At 33.8% G+C, this 16,134-nt stretch overlaps 2 protein-coding genes across 2 annotated transcripts in view; both read left to right on the top strand.

Moving 5' to 3' along the window:
- Positions 1-16,134, top strand: part of LOC308700501 (nuclear factor 7, brain-like) — a gene marked incomplete at both ends in the record, with an annotated part of 251,973 nt that overhangs the window by 184,601 nt on the left and 51,238 nt on the right. The gene's annotated exons all lie outside the window — the stretch shown is intronic.
- Positions 3,253-15,924, top strand: LOC308701169 (sialidase-3-like). The gene is made up of 3 exons (XM_081383301.1): positions 3,253-3,330; positions 14,216-14,479; positions 14,623-15,924. The coding sequence occupies exons 2-3, from the start codon at positions 14,231-14,233 to the stop codon at positions 15,502-15,504; spliced, it is 1,131 nt and encodes a 376-aa protein (XP_081239427.1). The 5' UTR covers positions 3,253-3,330; positions 14,216-14,230; the 3' UTR covers positions 15,505-15,924.

Genomic DNA, 16,134 nt, shown 5'->3' with positions numbered 1-16,134 from the left:
CGTCTCTGTAGTATAAGTTTATGTTCTAGTTTTGACAACCCACTAATTACAGAAACTGTTGTAACACATTACAGCATTATTTACACTATATTTTTGTGAAACAATATGACACCAGATGATCGCACGCTCTTCTCACACGTGCTATACTCCTTCTTCCTAGTTCACCATTGCTCTTTCTTCTTCCCGCCCTCTTCACTTTAATCAAGAGCACTGATTGGACACTCGACATGGACAAGTGAGCACGATTGGCTGAACATTAGAATAATAAATACCCCATCAATTTAACAAGCATAGTACTTATTCACAACCATATACATTATAGCGTGCACATGAAATAAATATATATAAAATGAAACCTTTTCAATTATTACCCTGGGTTACAGAAGCAAAGAGGAGAGCGCAGACGTGCAGCAGAGAGAATACCAGACACAGCAAGATCACTGTTCGTGATGCTCGAAATATATGAAGAAAAATATAAATAATGAATAAAAAAATAAATAAAAAAAAAGATCTAAAAAAAAGGCAAAAAAAAGGCAGCTGGTATTGGAATTGCCATGAAAAATCTATAGGTAGATCTAGCCTTTCATCAAGGCCGAGTTCAGGGATCTTGGGCTTGAAAGGGTTGGTGACCACTGCGTGAAGCAACACTTAGGCTACTGTATTTTTGCACTGAATAGAAAATGATTGAAAAATACAATGAATTACAAGGCTGTAGAGCAGTGGTTCCCAAACCTGTCCTGAAGGCACCCCAACACTGCACGTTTTCTTTGTCTCCCTAATCAAACACACCTGATTCAACTCATCAGCTCATTATCACATGGGTTAATTACTGTAGCTGATGAGTTGAATCAGGTGTGTTTGATTAGGGAGACAAAGGCTGAGTCCCAATTCGCCTACTTATACTATGACCTAAAAGTATGTACTTTTTTTGTGATGAAAAAGTACATACTTTTGAGTGTGTAGCAAAAAAGTATGCACGTTCTGGGACATACTTCGATGACGTCATGCAACGTGAACTTGAACGTGGTTGCCTAGTTACGCACACCGCGACTGTTAACAAAACATTTAACATTTCTTTCATTCTTATATATCCAATATAATTTTATTTACTATTCATTCCACAATACATTTACAATGTGTTTACCAAATTGAGGAGTGAAGCAGGGCGTCGTCGTAGATCAACCAAACGCAGGTCGTTTGTGAGGCGGCTGGTTCTGACGTTCATGTGCAAATGTGTGTAACGAAAGCTAGCGCTTTATTTTCTGAGTTAAAATATTTAAAGTTTATAGTGTAACTATTGTTTAACGTATTATATACTTAATCTTATACTTATGTATAATACTTAAAAATACCCCGATGAAAATGAACCATGCTTTTACTATAGTAAAGGTGTAGTAACCATGTTTCTTTGGTTGGACTGATAAAGTTAACGTACAGCCACAGTATTACTACAAATAAGTCAGACAGAAACATCAAAAGAAATACATAAAAAAGACACTTGCATGACACTGTACTAGAGCCTTTTTATTTATTGTTTTGTAGCCTGCAATGAGGCGCTCGGTATCTTCATCGGACCCTACAAGATAAACACGGTACTTTTTTTGGCACAACATAAACCCATTAATATTACGAGACAATAAAATATAACTTTAATTAGGGTTAAACATTTGAATTCGTACACTTAAAAACTGAGGGCGCATCTCCGTTGCTGCATCCGACTGCCAGGTTTACATCACCATCATCACCGCAAAGCTCCTCCCTCCCGCACGCAATGGGTTGTGGGCAATATTAGCCGTTAGAGTGTGCATTGATCTGCACTTCGAATTCTAACCGGAAATAGTAGACCATCCGGGTATCTTTGGAATACTCATTTCAACATGCTACGATTTGGGACGTACTAATTCTAGTTTCGCATACTATTTAGGACGGATAGTATGCGAATTGGGACTCAGCAAAAGAAAATGTGCAGTGTTGGGGTGCCTTCAGGACATGTTTGGGAACCACTGCTGTAGAGAACAGTGCACTATTGCAGACTTTTATACTGAGGTTTTAATTACATTATTTTAATATAGTCAGCCGTGATACTCCAGGGCTGAAAATGAGTTCCACTCCGGCCCTGATCATGTGACACTAAAGATTGGAGTAATAATGCTAAAAATTCACGTATGAAATATAAATAAATGTAAAAAATTTGATTGCAATATTTTTTTTTACAGTATTAGTTTTTCAATGTATTTTTGACTGAATAAATGTAGCCTTCGTAACATAAACATTTAAAAAATTTGACCAACCCTAAACTTTTGAACTGTAGTGAAGGTCATTGAAATGCTTTCTAATGTATTATCATCTAGCCAAACATATTCATTGATAATTATGCAAAGAAGTTTTGTGCCATTATTACATTTTTGTTAATATAATTTTTTTTTTTTTTGCAAAAGTATATAGCCAGCTGCTTTCCTCACTACCATGACAGTTCTTCCTCCAACCCTCCACTGCTCTTATGTTTTATTTCTATTAATTTATTACAAATTACTTAACTTAAATAGTCTTTACTGCTGGAGTTGTATCTTGAACCCTCTATCTTGGACAGCATGTCACATCTACTTACCTTCATCATACTCAAAGATTATATGAACAAGCAAACTTCTAAAAACATTTTAAGTGAATGCAAATCTTCAGTGCCTCTGTTTGAAATATGTCATAATTGAGCATCCATTATGATCCCAATGTAAAACGCTGAAGTTTTAAATCATATCACTAATGCCACGTTTTGTTTGATTTTGAGCACAGATAAAATGGTTTTGAGGCAATTGTTTGATTTTGTCAGAAGAGTCAGAAGTTCTCTGAATGTGGTTTGAAAATTTGGTTTTGTGTTAAAGGTTTTGAGAAAGTGAGTGATGGTTTCAAGAAATGTGTTTTAGAAATTCAGAAAAACTGCAATTGCTGTGAGATTGTGCAACACCTGGAGATATTCTAGGATAGGCTGAATCACTTATGTGGTGTGTGTGGGTGTGTGGGTGTGGGTGTGTGCAGGAGGGAGGGAAGGAGGGAGAGACAGATTTCAACTATCACAAGTCAGAGACTGCTCTGAACTAAGATAAAACAACCAATATTTACTTTATTCTTATCATATTTCCCATAAGCTCAGGGACCTGTTCCAGGCTAAACATTCGGGGCTTAATCATTCAGGACCCAGCGCCGCCCCTGGTTGATATATGATAATAAATACAGGATGCTCAGCATGTTTTGGTCAGACCTTATAAGAGTGTTTGTGGTGACACAACCCTGCTGTAAGAATCATTTGCTCCTGCTGCAGGAAACATAATTTCTGTGAGTATTGCTTCTTATAGTCTAATGGAGAATTATCAACAAGGACAGAAATAGTAACTGTAATAATAACAATATAAAATGTTTGTTGACAACCTTTAAGTTGGCTTGAAAAAGCCTAGCCAGAAAGTTTGTAGTTTTAAAGTTTGAAGGTTTTCAGTTTGAAATCGTTTAAGTTTTAGTTTGTAGTTTTAAAATATAGATACATAGATTTTGTTTAGAGATAGTTTAGAGTTTGAGTTTATGAGTTTAGAGTTTGATTTTGAGTTTATGAATTTAAAGTTTATGAATTGAGAGTTTGAGTTTATGAGTTTACTAGTTAAGAGTTTAAGTTTATGAGTGTTTGAGTTTAGAGTTTATGAGTGTTTGAGTTTAGAGTTTAGAGTTTATGAGTGTTTGAGTTTAGAGTTTATGAGTGTTTGAGTTTAGAGTTTATGAGTGTTTGAGTTTAGAGTTTATGAGTGTTTGAGTTTAGAGTTTATGAGTGTTTGAGTTTAGAGTTTATGAGTGTTTGAGTTTAGAGTTTAGAGTTTATGAGTGTTTGAGTTTAGAGTTTAGAGTTTATGAGTGTTTGAGTTTAGAGTTTATGAGTGTTTGAGTTTAGAGTTTATGAGTGTTTGAGTTTATGAGTTTACTAGTTAAGAGTTTAAGTTTATGAGTGTTTGAGTTTAGAGTTTATGAGTGTTTGAGTTTAGAGTTTATGAGTGTTTGAGTTTAGAGTTTATGAGTGTTTGAGTTTAGAGTTTATGAGTGTTTGAGTTTAGAGTTTATGAGTGTTTGAGTTTAGAGTTTAGAGTTTATGAGTGTTTGAGTTTAGAGTTTATGAGTGTTTGAGTTTAGAGTTTATGAGTGTTTGAGTTTAGAGTTTATGAGTGTTTGAGTTTAGAGTTTATGAGTGTTTGAGTTTAGAGTTTAGAGTTTATGAGTGTTTGAGTTTAGAGTTTATGAGTGTTTGAGTTTAGAGTTTATGAGTGTTTGAGTTTAGAGTTTATGAGTGTTTGAGTTTAGAGTTTATGAGTGTTTGAGTTTAGAGTTTAGAGTTTATGAGTGTTTGAGTTTAGAGTTTATGAGTGTTTGAGTTTAGAGTTTATGAGTGTTTGAGTTTAGAGTTTATGAGTGTTTGAGTTTAGAGTTTATGAGTGTTTGAGTTTAGAGTTTAGAGTTTATGAGTGTTTGAGTTTAGAGTTTAGAGTTTAGAGTTTATGAGTGTTTGAGTTTAGAGTTTATGAGTGTTTGAGTTTAGAGTTTATGAGTGTTTGAGTTTAGAGTTTATGAGTGTTTGAGTTTAGAGTTTATGAGTGTTTGAGTTTAGAGTTTATGAGTGTTTGAGTTTAGAGTTTAGAGTTTATGAGTGTTTGAGTTTAGAGTTTATGAGTGTTTGAGTTTAGAGTTTATGAGTGTTTGAGTTTAGAGTTTATGAGTGTTTGAGTTTAGAGTTTATGAGTGTTTGAGTTTAGAGTTTATGAGTGTTTGAGTTTAGAGTTTATGAGTGTTTGAGTTTAGAGTTTATGAGTGTTTGAGTTTAGAGTTTAGAGTTTATGAGTGTTTGAGTTTAGAGTTTAGAGTTTATGAGTGTTTGAGTTTAGAGTTTATGAGTGTTTGAGTTTAGAGTTTATGAGTGTTTGAGTTTATGAGTTTACTAGTTAAGAGTTTAAGTTTATGAGTGTTTGAGTTTAGAGTTTATGAGTGTTTGAGTTTAGAGTTTATGAGTGTTTGAGTTTAGAGTTTATGAGTGTTTGAGTTTAGAGTTTATGAGTGTTTGAGTTTAGAGTTTATGAGTGTTTGAGTTTAGAGTTTAGAGTTTATGAGTGTTTGAGTTTAGAGTTTATGAGTGTTTGAGTTTAGAGTTTATGAGTGTTTGAGTTTAGAGTTTATGAGTGTTTGAGTTTAGAGTTTAGAGTTTATGAGTGTTTGAGTTTAGAGTTTATGAGTGTTTGAGTTTAGAGTTTATGAGTGTTTGAGTTTAGAGTTTAGAGTTTATGAGTGTTTGAGTTTAGAGTTTATGAGTGTTTGAGTTTAGAGTTTATGAGTGTTTGAGTTTAGAGTTTATGAGTGTTTGAGTTTAGAGTTTATGAGTGTTTGAGTTTAGAGTTTAGAGTTTATGAGTGTTTGAGTTTAGAGTTTATGAGTGTTTGAGTTTAGAGTTTATGAGTGTTTGAGTTTAGAGTTTATGAGTGTTTGAGTTTAGAGTTTAGAGTTTATGAGTGTTTGAGTTTAGAGTTTATGAGTGTTTGAGTTTAGAGTTTATGAGTGTTTGAGTTTAGAGTTTAGAGTTTATGAGTGTTTGAGTTTAGAGTTTATGAGTGTTTGAGTTTAGAGTTTATGAGTGTTTGAGTTTAGAGTTTATGAGTGTTTGAGTTTAGAGTTTATGAGTGTTTGAGTTTAGAGTTTAGAGTTTATGAGTGTTTGAGTTTAGAGTTTATGAGTGTTTGAGTTTAGAGTTTATGAGTGTTTGAGTTTAGAGTTTATGAGTGTTTGAGTTTAGAGTTTAGAGTTTATGAGTGTTTGAGTTTAGAGTTTATGAGTGTTTGAGTTTAGAGTTTAGAGTTTATGAGTGTTTGAGTTTAGAGTTTAGAGTTTATGAGTGTTTGAGTTTAGAGTTTATGAGTGTTTGAGTTTAGAGTTTATGAGTGTTTGAGTTTAGAGTTTAGAGTTTAGAGTTTATGAGTGTTTGAGTTTAGAGTTTATGAGTTTTTGAGTTTAGAGTTTATGAGTGTTTGAGTTTAGAGTTTATGAGTGTTTGAGTTTAGAGTTTATGAGTGTTTGAGTTTAGAGTTTATGAGTGTTTGAGTTTATGAGTTTACTAGTTAAGAGTTTAAGTTTATGAGTGTTTGAGTTTAGAGTTTATGAGTGTTTGAGTTTAGAGTTTATGAGTGTTTGAGTTTAGAGTTTATGAGTGTTTGAGTTTAGAGTTTATGAGTGTTTGAGTTTAGAGTTTATGAGTGTTTGAGTTTAGAGTTTAGAGTTTATGAGTGTTTGAGTTTAGAGTTTATGAGTGTTTGAGTTTAGAGTTTATGAGTGTTTGAGTTTAGAGTTTATGAGTGTTTGAGTTTAGAGTTTAGAGTTTATGAGTGTTTGAGTTTAGAGTTTATGAGTGTTTGAGTTTAGAGTTTATGAGTGTTTGAGTTTAGAGTTTAGAGTTTATGAGTGTTTGAGTTTAGAGTTTATGAGTGTTTGAGTTTAGAGTTTATGAGTGTTTGAGTTTAGAGTTTATGAGTGTTTGAGTTTAGAGTTTATGAGTGTTTGAGTTTAGAGTTTAGAGTTTATGAGTGTTTGAGTTTAGAGTTTATGAGTGTTTGAGTTTAGAGTTTATGAGTGTTTGAGTTTAGAGTTTATGAGTGTTTGAGTTTAGAGTTTAGAGTTTATGAGTGTTTGAGTTTAGAGTTTATGAGTGTTTGAGTTTAGAGTTTATGAGTGTTTGAGTTTAGAGTTTATGAGTGTTTGAGTTTAGAGTTTAGAGTTTATGAGTGTTTGAGTTTAGAGTTTATGAGTGTTTGAGTTTAGAGTTTATGAGTGTTTGAGTTTAGAGTTTATGAGTGTTTGAGTTTAGAGTTTATGAGTGTTTGAGTTTAGAGTTTAGAGTTTATGAGTGTTTGAGTTTAGAGTTTATGAGTGTTTGAGTTTAGAGTTTATGAGTGTTTGAGTTTAGAGTTTATGAGTGTTTGAGTTTAGAGTTTAGAGTTTATGAGTGTTTGAGTTTAGAGTTTATGAGTGTTTGAGTTTAGAGTTTAGAGTTTATGAGTGTTTGAGTTTAGAGTTTAGAGTTTATGAGTGTTTGAGTTTAGAGTTTATGAGTGTTTGAGTTTAGAGTTTATGAGTGTTTGAGTTTAGAGTTTAGAGTTTAGAGTTTATGAGTGTTTGAGTTTAGAGTTTATGAGTTTTTGAGTTTAGAGTTTATGAGTGTTTGAGTTTAGAGTTTATGAGTGTTTGAGTTTAGAGTTTATGAGTGTTTGAGTTTAGAGTTTATGAGTGTTTGAGTTTAGAGTTTAGAGTTTAGAGTTTATGAGTGTTTGAGTTTAGAGTTTATGAGTGTTTGAGTTTAGAGTTTATGAGTGTTTGAGTTTAGAGTTTATGAGTGTTTGAGTTTAGAGTTTATGAGTTTTTGAGTTTAGAGTTTATGAGTGTTTGAGTTTAGAGTTTATGAGTGTTTGAGTTTAGAGTTTATGAGTGTTTGAGTTTAGAGTTTATGAGTGTTTGAGTTTAGAGTTTAGAGTTTAGAGTTTATGAGTGTTTGAGTTTAGAGTTTATGAGTGTTTGAGTTTAGAGTTTATGAGTGTTTGAGTTTAGAGTTTATGAGTTTTTGAGTTTAGAGTTTATGAGTGTTTGAGTTTAGAGTTTATGAGTGTTTGAGTTTAGAGTTTATGAGTGTTTGAGTTTAGAGTTTATGAGTGTTTGAGTTTAGAGTTTATGAGTGTTTGAGTTTAGAGTTTATGAGTGTTTGAGTTTAGAGTTTATGAGTGTTTGAGTTTAGAGTTTAGAGTTTATGAGTGTTTGAGTTTAGAGTTTATGAGTGTTTGAGTTTAGAGTTTATGAGTGTTTGAGTTTAGAGTTTATGAGTGTTTGAGTTTAGAGTTTAGAGTTTATGAGTGTTTGAGTTTAGAGTTTATGAGTGTTTGAGTTTAGAGTTTATGAGTGTTTGAGTTTAGAGTTTATGAGTGTTTGAGTTTAGAGTTTATGAGTGTTTGAGTTTAGAGTTTAGAGTTTATGAGTGTTTGAGTTTAGAGTTTAGAGTTTAGAGTTTATGAGTGTTTGAGTTTAGAGTTTATGAGTGTTTGAGTTTAGAGTTTATGAGTGTTTGAGTTTAGAGTTTATGAGTGTTTGAGTTTAGAGTTTAGAGTTTATGAGTGTTTGAGTTTAGAGTTTATGAGTGTTTGAGTTTAGAGTTTATGAGTGTTTGAGTTTAGAGTTTATGAGTGTTTGAGTTTATGAGTGTTTGAGTTTAGAGTTTATGAGTGTTTGAGTTTAGAGTTTATGAGTGTTTGAGTTTAGAGTTTATGAGTGTTTGAGTTTAGAGTTTATGAGTGTTTGAGTTTAGAGTTTATGAGTGTTTGAGTTTAGAGTTTAGAGTTTATGAGTGTTTGAGTTTAGAGTTTATGAGTGTTTGAGTTTAGAGTTTAGAGTTCATGAGTGTTTGAGTTTAGAGTTTATGAGTGTTTGAGTTTAGAGTTTATGAGTGTTTGAGTTTAGAGTTTATGAGTGTTTGAGTTTAGAGTTTATGAGTGTTTGAGTTTATGAGTGTTTGAGTTTAGAGTTTATGAGTGTTTGAGTTTAGAGTTTATGAGTGTTTGAGTTTAGAGTTTATGAGTGTTTGAGTTTAGAGTTTATGAGTGTTTGAGTTTAGAGTTTAGAGTTTATGAGTGTTTGAGTTTAGAGTTTATGAGTGTTTGAGTTTATGAGTGTTTGAGTTTTTGAGTTTGAATTTAGAGTTTGAGTTTAGAGTTTGAGTTTAAATTAGTCTTAATGGCTTAGAAATAGTACATAGAATGGAAGTTTAATTGAGCCTAACTGTACATTCACACCGCCGGAGAGGTCGGCGAGGCGCTTCTTGGACGGTGAGAGCCGTACCGACCACATTAGTTCCCAAGCAAAATAGAGGAGAGGTTGATCATGTGAATTTGATAAGAAGACGCGCAACACTATTTATAGGCAACATTTTTGCGCTAGGAAGCTTGTTTTTCAGCGGGAATGCAAATTAGATTAACACTTATCCATGAACACAAAAGTCACACTAAGTCTGAACATTTCGTCAATGTAAGTCTATGGGAGTTTTTTCGAGTTTTGATCATCGTTTTTTAGTAAAACTGTAAGTCAGAATGGTTAGAAAAGATATAGCCCCTTACGAAAAAGAAGTTTATTCAAGTGTGCTTTTTACTTTACGGCCAAAAGCAAAAAAAAAAAAAAAAAAAAACTTTTACTTTTACTCTACTTCTTTTAAACTAAAAACGAGAAAGTTCTTTCAGTCTACTTTTTATACTTCTCAAGAAATAAACTTTATGTACTTCTCAGAAATATACTTAAAATTGCACTTATGTATACTTTACTCATACTGACAGAAAGGTAAGTATATTTAGCCTACTTGTCCCTATCTTTTGATCGAGATATACTTTAAAGTATAAGTATTGTAAGTATACTTGGCATGCAGTTGTGTTTAATCTTTTGATTGAGAGAAGCCTATTAAATATTTTTTTCACATTTTACATACTGTCTTACATTGTTTGAAAAAATTGATTTATAAAGAAAACTGATATGTTCCTAATTCTGAGTATCTGAATTTTTGAGTAGGCTAGTCCACTGGTGGTGTACTTTGGAATTTACTTTGAAATTTCAGGCTATCAGTGTTTTCAGTTATGCGGTAGGGGGCGCTATTACACATCTTCTGAAAGAGTACAGAATCTCCGGATCAAAACACAGGAGAAGAAGAAGCTGAAACAAGCGATATTAGATTGTTCACACAAATGTAAAATAATGTTATCATCATCAACATTAAACAGCATATAAATCAAAACCGGCTAATGTTACCGAATGAAATGTCAACCCAGGACGAGCTAAAGGACTGTGAAGCTTCAAGGGTGTTCAAGGGACTCGATCTATTGCGTCTTTGACTAAAATGCAATTTTCTCATCTTTTTGTTTAAAGTGCTGACTTTTTCAAAATAGATAAATAAATAAATAAACTTATCAACATTCAACTGTTGATAAAAAGGTTGTTTTTAAAATTAGTTCAAATTATACCTAAATAGAAACATAGTAGTATACTTAAAGTGCAAAAATAAAATATAAATTATAATACACGGATAATGTGTCTGCCAATGATTTTCCGGAATCTGTAAGTGCTTTCACACACATTCCGTAAAAATCTCGTAAAGACGTGTGACGTCAGGATGTCAGTGCGATGGCATGTGCGTAAGGGCTGTCAAAATGGCTGAAAAGCTAAATTATAATCCTAAAGACAATAGTTAATGTTAAAGGAAAAAAAGAGTGTTGTATCGACTCCTATGCCCACAAGTGGGTGCAAGCGAGCGCAATAAACAAATATAAACCAAATCAAGCATCGCATCTTTTATTGAAATGAAAATGACATTCGCTTTTTAAAGTGCATTAAGTTTTCAAACAATTGTTCTTAAATAAAATATAATTTCGTTAATGACAATGTGCATGCAAGGACAATTAGACTACAATAGTGCATAAAGCTGTGTTCGAGCATCAGTAACCTGAGAAAACACTTCAACAGACAGCCTAATGAACTACATGAACACAAAATAGCAAACTGCCATTCAGAAACAGTCCACTTGTACTCACTACATCTACATACTCTACTGTTCATCAAAAACACTAGAAGCTCAACTTGATCTGCAACGAGTGCTGAGCGCTTTTTGTTGACAATGTTTCCAGCTGATGAAAACACGCTCAGCTCTGACCGGTGCCAGGTGTGGTCAAATATGTCTTTGCCAGCCGCGCAATATGTGCATACATACCGCACGATTTTTGCCACCAACTGAGAGCGGTTTCGTAGGAACAACACAACCACACCGCGCTGTGTACCACTGTATAAGCTAACCGAAGAAAAAAACCCCGCGTCAGTTCATCATCATGTCTCGCACACCTCTTGACACACCAAAAATTCAAATGCACGGTTTTTGCATTCGAATGTGTTATTTTATTTTTATTTTTCGACGAAAATTCGAATTTCTAATTATTTTCTGACAGCCCTAACATGCGTCATCCCTACGACACACCCCAAATTACGGAATTGGTCCTGGCTTTTGTTCACACAGGGCGTGTTCCGGGACTGATCCCGGCAATTTTACTAGGTCCCTTACCCAGGATCGATCCCGGCATCAATCCCGGCATCAATCCCGGGACGTGTTTGCGTTCACACAGAAGGCACTCTGACAATTTCCCAGCAATTTCCCGGGATCAACTCGTTTTGTGAAAACGGCTTAAGTGTGATGTTATGTTCACTTAAAGAAAATTTACAAGTATACTTGCAGTATAAAACTACTAAACTAAACTAGTTGTGCATTCAAAGTTTACTTTTAAGAACACTTAAATGTATACTTTTTATACTAAAAGTGGGCCAATTAAGCCCCAAGCAATATTAAAATAGAACACTTGAAAGTTTACTACTAGTACATTGACATTAGTATACTACTTACTACATAAAGCATACATTAAAATATACTTTAACATTACTTAAGTATACTTCATAAAATTAACTTGAAGTATACTTCTTTTTGGTAAGGGATGATCTGTCACACCTTCAGACTGTCACGCCAAACGAACAGTCTGAAGGTCTGAGCCGAGTTTGGTGGTTGTGGACTAATACCTCTAAAATAGAGATGTCTAAATTTTGTTCCAGAAGAAGAAGAGAAAAAACAAGTAAAGTTCGCAGACAAACTTTAATTTGGCTTTTTTTTTGCACATTGCTACCATGTTTTTTTTACGTTGCTAGCTTTGATTAGCATTTTACTAGCATGTTTAACACATTGCTTAAATGAAATAGCATGTCACTTGCATTTTAACACATTGCTAGCATGATTTAGCATGTTACTGACATGTTTCAACATGTTTCTAACTCTTAATAGATTTCTAGCATGAATTAGCATGTTGTTAGTATACATAGCATGTTGTTAGCATGAAATAACATATTGCTAATGTGAATTAGCATGTTTTTAGCATAAATTAGAATGTCTTATCACATTGATAACATGTTGCTAGCATGTAAAACATGCTATGTGATACTTAAAATAATGATGGTAACAATAATTGCACATGATATTTTTGATAAAATAGCATGTTGTTAGCTATGTTGCTAGCATAAATTAGCATGTCTTATCACTTGATAACATGAATTAGCATAATGTTAGCATGTTTTGGAATGTAAAAAATGTTATGTACTACTTAAAATAATTATGGTAACAATATTACACGTGGTATTTTTGAGTAGTATTCTTGATTTATTTTATGGAATCTACCTGAATAAATCATGTAAAATCCCCTAAATTAATTAGTCTATGATTACATTTTTTTTATATTTTTAGTGAAATAGGCTTTTTTATTTTAAGTTGACTCTCACAATTGTGTGAATTCAAGTGAATGGAAATGATCTGTTTATATTTGATTTTGAGTTATATTGTATAATTAAAAGACTGTATGCTGCTAGCACAGCACATAAACAAACTTGTTACTACACTACCATTATAGCAAAGTTGTTGCTCAATGAACAAAACAACATGTTTAAGAGCTTTAATATATGCAGTTATTCACAACCACAAACATAACTGAACATTATCATTAAAGGGTTAGTTCACCCAAAAATGAAAATTCTGTCAGTAATTACTCACCCTCATGTTGTTCCAACCCCGTAAGACTTCGGAACACAAATTAAGATATTTTTGATTAAATCTGAGAGTTGTCTAACTCCCCCATAGGCTCCTAAGGGACCGAAACTTGCTGGTCCAGAAAAGTTATTAAAGAGATCGTTAATATAGTCCAAGTGACTCCAGTGGCTCAATCTTAAGTATATCAAGCGACGAGAATACTTTTTGTGCGCAAAAACAAACAAAAATAACGACTTTATTCCACTATTCATTTCCTTCTCTCTGGGCCTCTAGTTGGTTCACGTAGTGTTTTTGCGTAGCGCGTCTGTGTTACACGTCACCACGTAGGCTCACTATTGGCCGAAGCTGGTCATGTGTGTGATGCGTGATGACGTGCAACACAGACGCATTAATAACTTTTCTGGGCCAGCAAGTTTCGGTCCCTTAGAAGCCTATGGAGAAGTGATCAGCTCTCAGATTTCATCAAAAATATCTTAACTTGTGTTCCGAAGTCTTACGGGGTTGGAACAACATGAGGGTGAGTAATTACTGACAGAATTTTCATTTTTGGGTGAACTAACCCTTTAACAGATGTTTCCCTTTACTCAAAAACACATAAAATAACACTTAATTTTAATATTTACTCTCCATATCCAGCCATGTGCAAAGCATGCTGGGAACTAACAATGGTGTCTATAAATAAAACGGCATAACTGAACTAATTCTCTTAAAATAAATATGTAGCCTTTTTTCCTTAATTTTATCAGCATAATTGTTTCCTCAATTCAAGCCTCAAAACTGTATGTTTCCTTAAAAAAATAAGAAAATGTATCTCTTGGTTTTAATAGTGAAATGTTTTCAATATTTTCTATACAACACTAAACCACAATTTTCTTATAAAAAAATACACAATATTTTAATGAAAAGGACAAGACCTATGATTCTTTTTTTTACAGTGTAAGCCAGTTGCTAGAATTAGCTAGTGAGAGATATTTGAGGAATAAAGCTACTAATTTTCCCAGTTCAACAGACAAGGCTTAATCTAGTCCCAGACTAAAATGCATGTTTGAGCTGTTTAAACTGAAAGCAACTTGCACTGACATATCTTTATGTTTATAAAAGCTACTTAAATGTCAAAAATGTCACCTTGTCCCAAGATGTGTTTGATCAATTTTGACAAATTCCAATGTTTCTCTATGGCGCTGAAACCTAAAGATGTCCGAGTTCTGGTCCCCGTACAACTGATACTCAACTGCCATTGGCTCATCTGCGTTCGAGGGGAAGGGCTTACCAATGGGTCATTTGAACTAAGGCCTAATACTGACTTAATCTAAGCCCTGTCTGTGAGACCAAGCCTAAAAGGGTTATTGTATAAACGTTTTGACCCCCTCAATGAAAGTCAATAGGACTTTTATCAAGCCAACATAATTCTGAGAAAAGGTCTAAAATCATTTTGATTTGATTTGAGTTGGCATCTCAAGCAATGTAATTCATACATTCAAACACGTGGCTGAAGTGCATGGTGATACTGTTACTGATACTTCTACTATTTATTCTTTCTGTTTATAGGGCTAGAATTTTACAATGGGTAACAATTCATCTTCAAACAGCAATTCAGTTCCACTCGACAACATAACAACAGCAACAACATTATTCGCACAGGAGGCAGAACTTAATAAAAAGCAGGTGACCTACAGAATTCCAGCTCTCATCTATATCAGGGCCGAACAAACCTACCTTGCCTTCGCTGAAAAGCGGAAAACCCCTAACGACGCTGATGCAGAAGTGCTTGTGATGAAAAGAGGATTGTGGAAGAATGACAAAAAAGTTGAGGTACTAGACATGTTTAACCAAAATTGTAAAATATTTTTCATAACAGACAATTTTCATAGAATCACAACTGAATCTATTTCATAGATTCTTTACACAGTTTATTAAAGGCATGAACAGTCATGATGTTATGTTTTTTATTTCAGTGGGACAGTGGTCATCTGGTGCTCAATTCAGGTTTCCTACTCCACCACCGCAGCATGAATCCATGTCCGGTCTATGAGAAAGATTCTGATACGCTCTTCCTGTTTTTTATTTGTGTTCCCATTGGTGTCTCTGAAGATAAGCAAATAAAAGCAAAAAAGAACCAGGCACAACTTTGTTACATAACCAGTAAGGACACTGGCAAACACTGGAGTGATGTTACGAACTTGAAAGATGTGATCAGTGAAAAGGAGAAAAACTGGGCCACTTTTGCTGTTGGACCAGGACATGGTGTTCAAATGGAGAACGGGAGACTGATTATCCCAGCATATGCGTATTATTTTGATTCCAAAAATGCTTCATCCTCTCCCATATCACGTGCATTTGCATTCTACAGTGATGATAAAGGAAGCACTTGGCATGTAGGAGAACAAATGGAAGATCTGGTGTCTAATGAGTGTCAGATGGCTGAGATCACAGACGACACACTGTACTGCAATGCTCGAAGTACATCCGGCCACAGAGTCGAGGCTCTAAGCAGGAGTGGTGGAGAAACTTTTAACAAGCCTACTAAATCTGCACAGCTGATAGAGACTGGTAGTGGTTGCCAAGGCAGTGTGCTGAAAATTCATTCCTCTGATCAGAGTACATGGTTGCTCTACTCTCATCCATCTGATAAAAACAAGAGAAAGGATCTCACAATCTATGTGAATAAATCACCGTTGGATCCCATGCAATGGAAACCCATAAAGTGCATCAACAAAGGTCCAAGTGGATACTCAGATCTGGCAGAGTGTGAGGATCAAAAGTACATTGCCTGTGTCTTTGAATGTGGACAGAAACGAGAAATTGAAAAGATAGCCTTCAGCCTTTCCCATATCTAAGTTCATGTTGCAAAAATTGTTGTCTTTTAATGTGATTTGTGATTTTTTTTTTTTTTTTTTTTTTTTTTTTTTTTTTGGCTAGAGGTAATTTGTTTATTAATAAAAATGTATGAATGTTAAAAAATCAAGTTGGAAATACATTAGTTTCTTAATTCAAATAGCAAATTATCATAACCAACCTAATATGCTTTTGTTATGTTAAGTGTATGCCGATAATTCTGAAATATTCCATTTTAAACCCTATATATTCCATTCACCTGAATTATTTAATATGTAAACAGTAAACATATTTTCATTAGTTTAGCTATATTCTTTGGTAATTTCATAACATTATATAAACATAAAAAAATTACATTCTCTGAATGATGTTGAAAACTGTCTTTGTAAAATACTTATATGTACAATAAATGGAATCTAATTAAACAAAATAGACTCAAAATCCATTAGGGCCGGTTCACAAAGAACATGTTTTTGCATTTAAAGACATGGGCCCTATTTTAACGATCTAAGCACACGGTCTAAAGCACAGGGCACAAGTGCAGTTAGGGTGTGTCCGAATCCACTTTTGTGCAGCGCATGGTCTAAAAGGGTTGTCACTGTTCTCCTAATGAGTATTGGGTGTGTTTTGAG

The sequence above is a fragment of the Scardinius erythrophthalmus genome (assembly GCF_964197995.2).
Source record: "Scardinius erythrophthalmus genome assembly, chromosome: 13".
NCBI classification, from domain to species: domain Eukaryota; kingdom Metazoa; phylum Chordata; class Actinopteri; order Cypriniformes; family Leuciscidae; genus Scardinius; species Scardinius erythrophthalmus.
Note: the sequence above shows the minus strand (reverse complement) of the source record. Positions and strands in the feature narration are given on the sequence as shown.

What these genes read in the sequence shown, in the direction of transcription:
- LOC308701169 (XM_081383301.1), top strand. Translation starts at nt 14,231, where the DNA reads ATGGGTAACAATTCATCTTCAAACAGCAATTCAGTTCCACTCGACAAC. An exon ending in AGAATGACAAAAAAGTTGAG is followed by an intron (nt 14,480 to 14,622) that starts GTACTAGACATG and finishes TTTTTATTTCAG; the next exon opens with TGGGACAGTGGTCATCTGGT.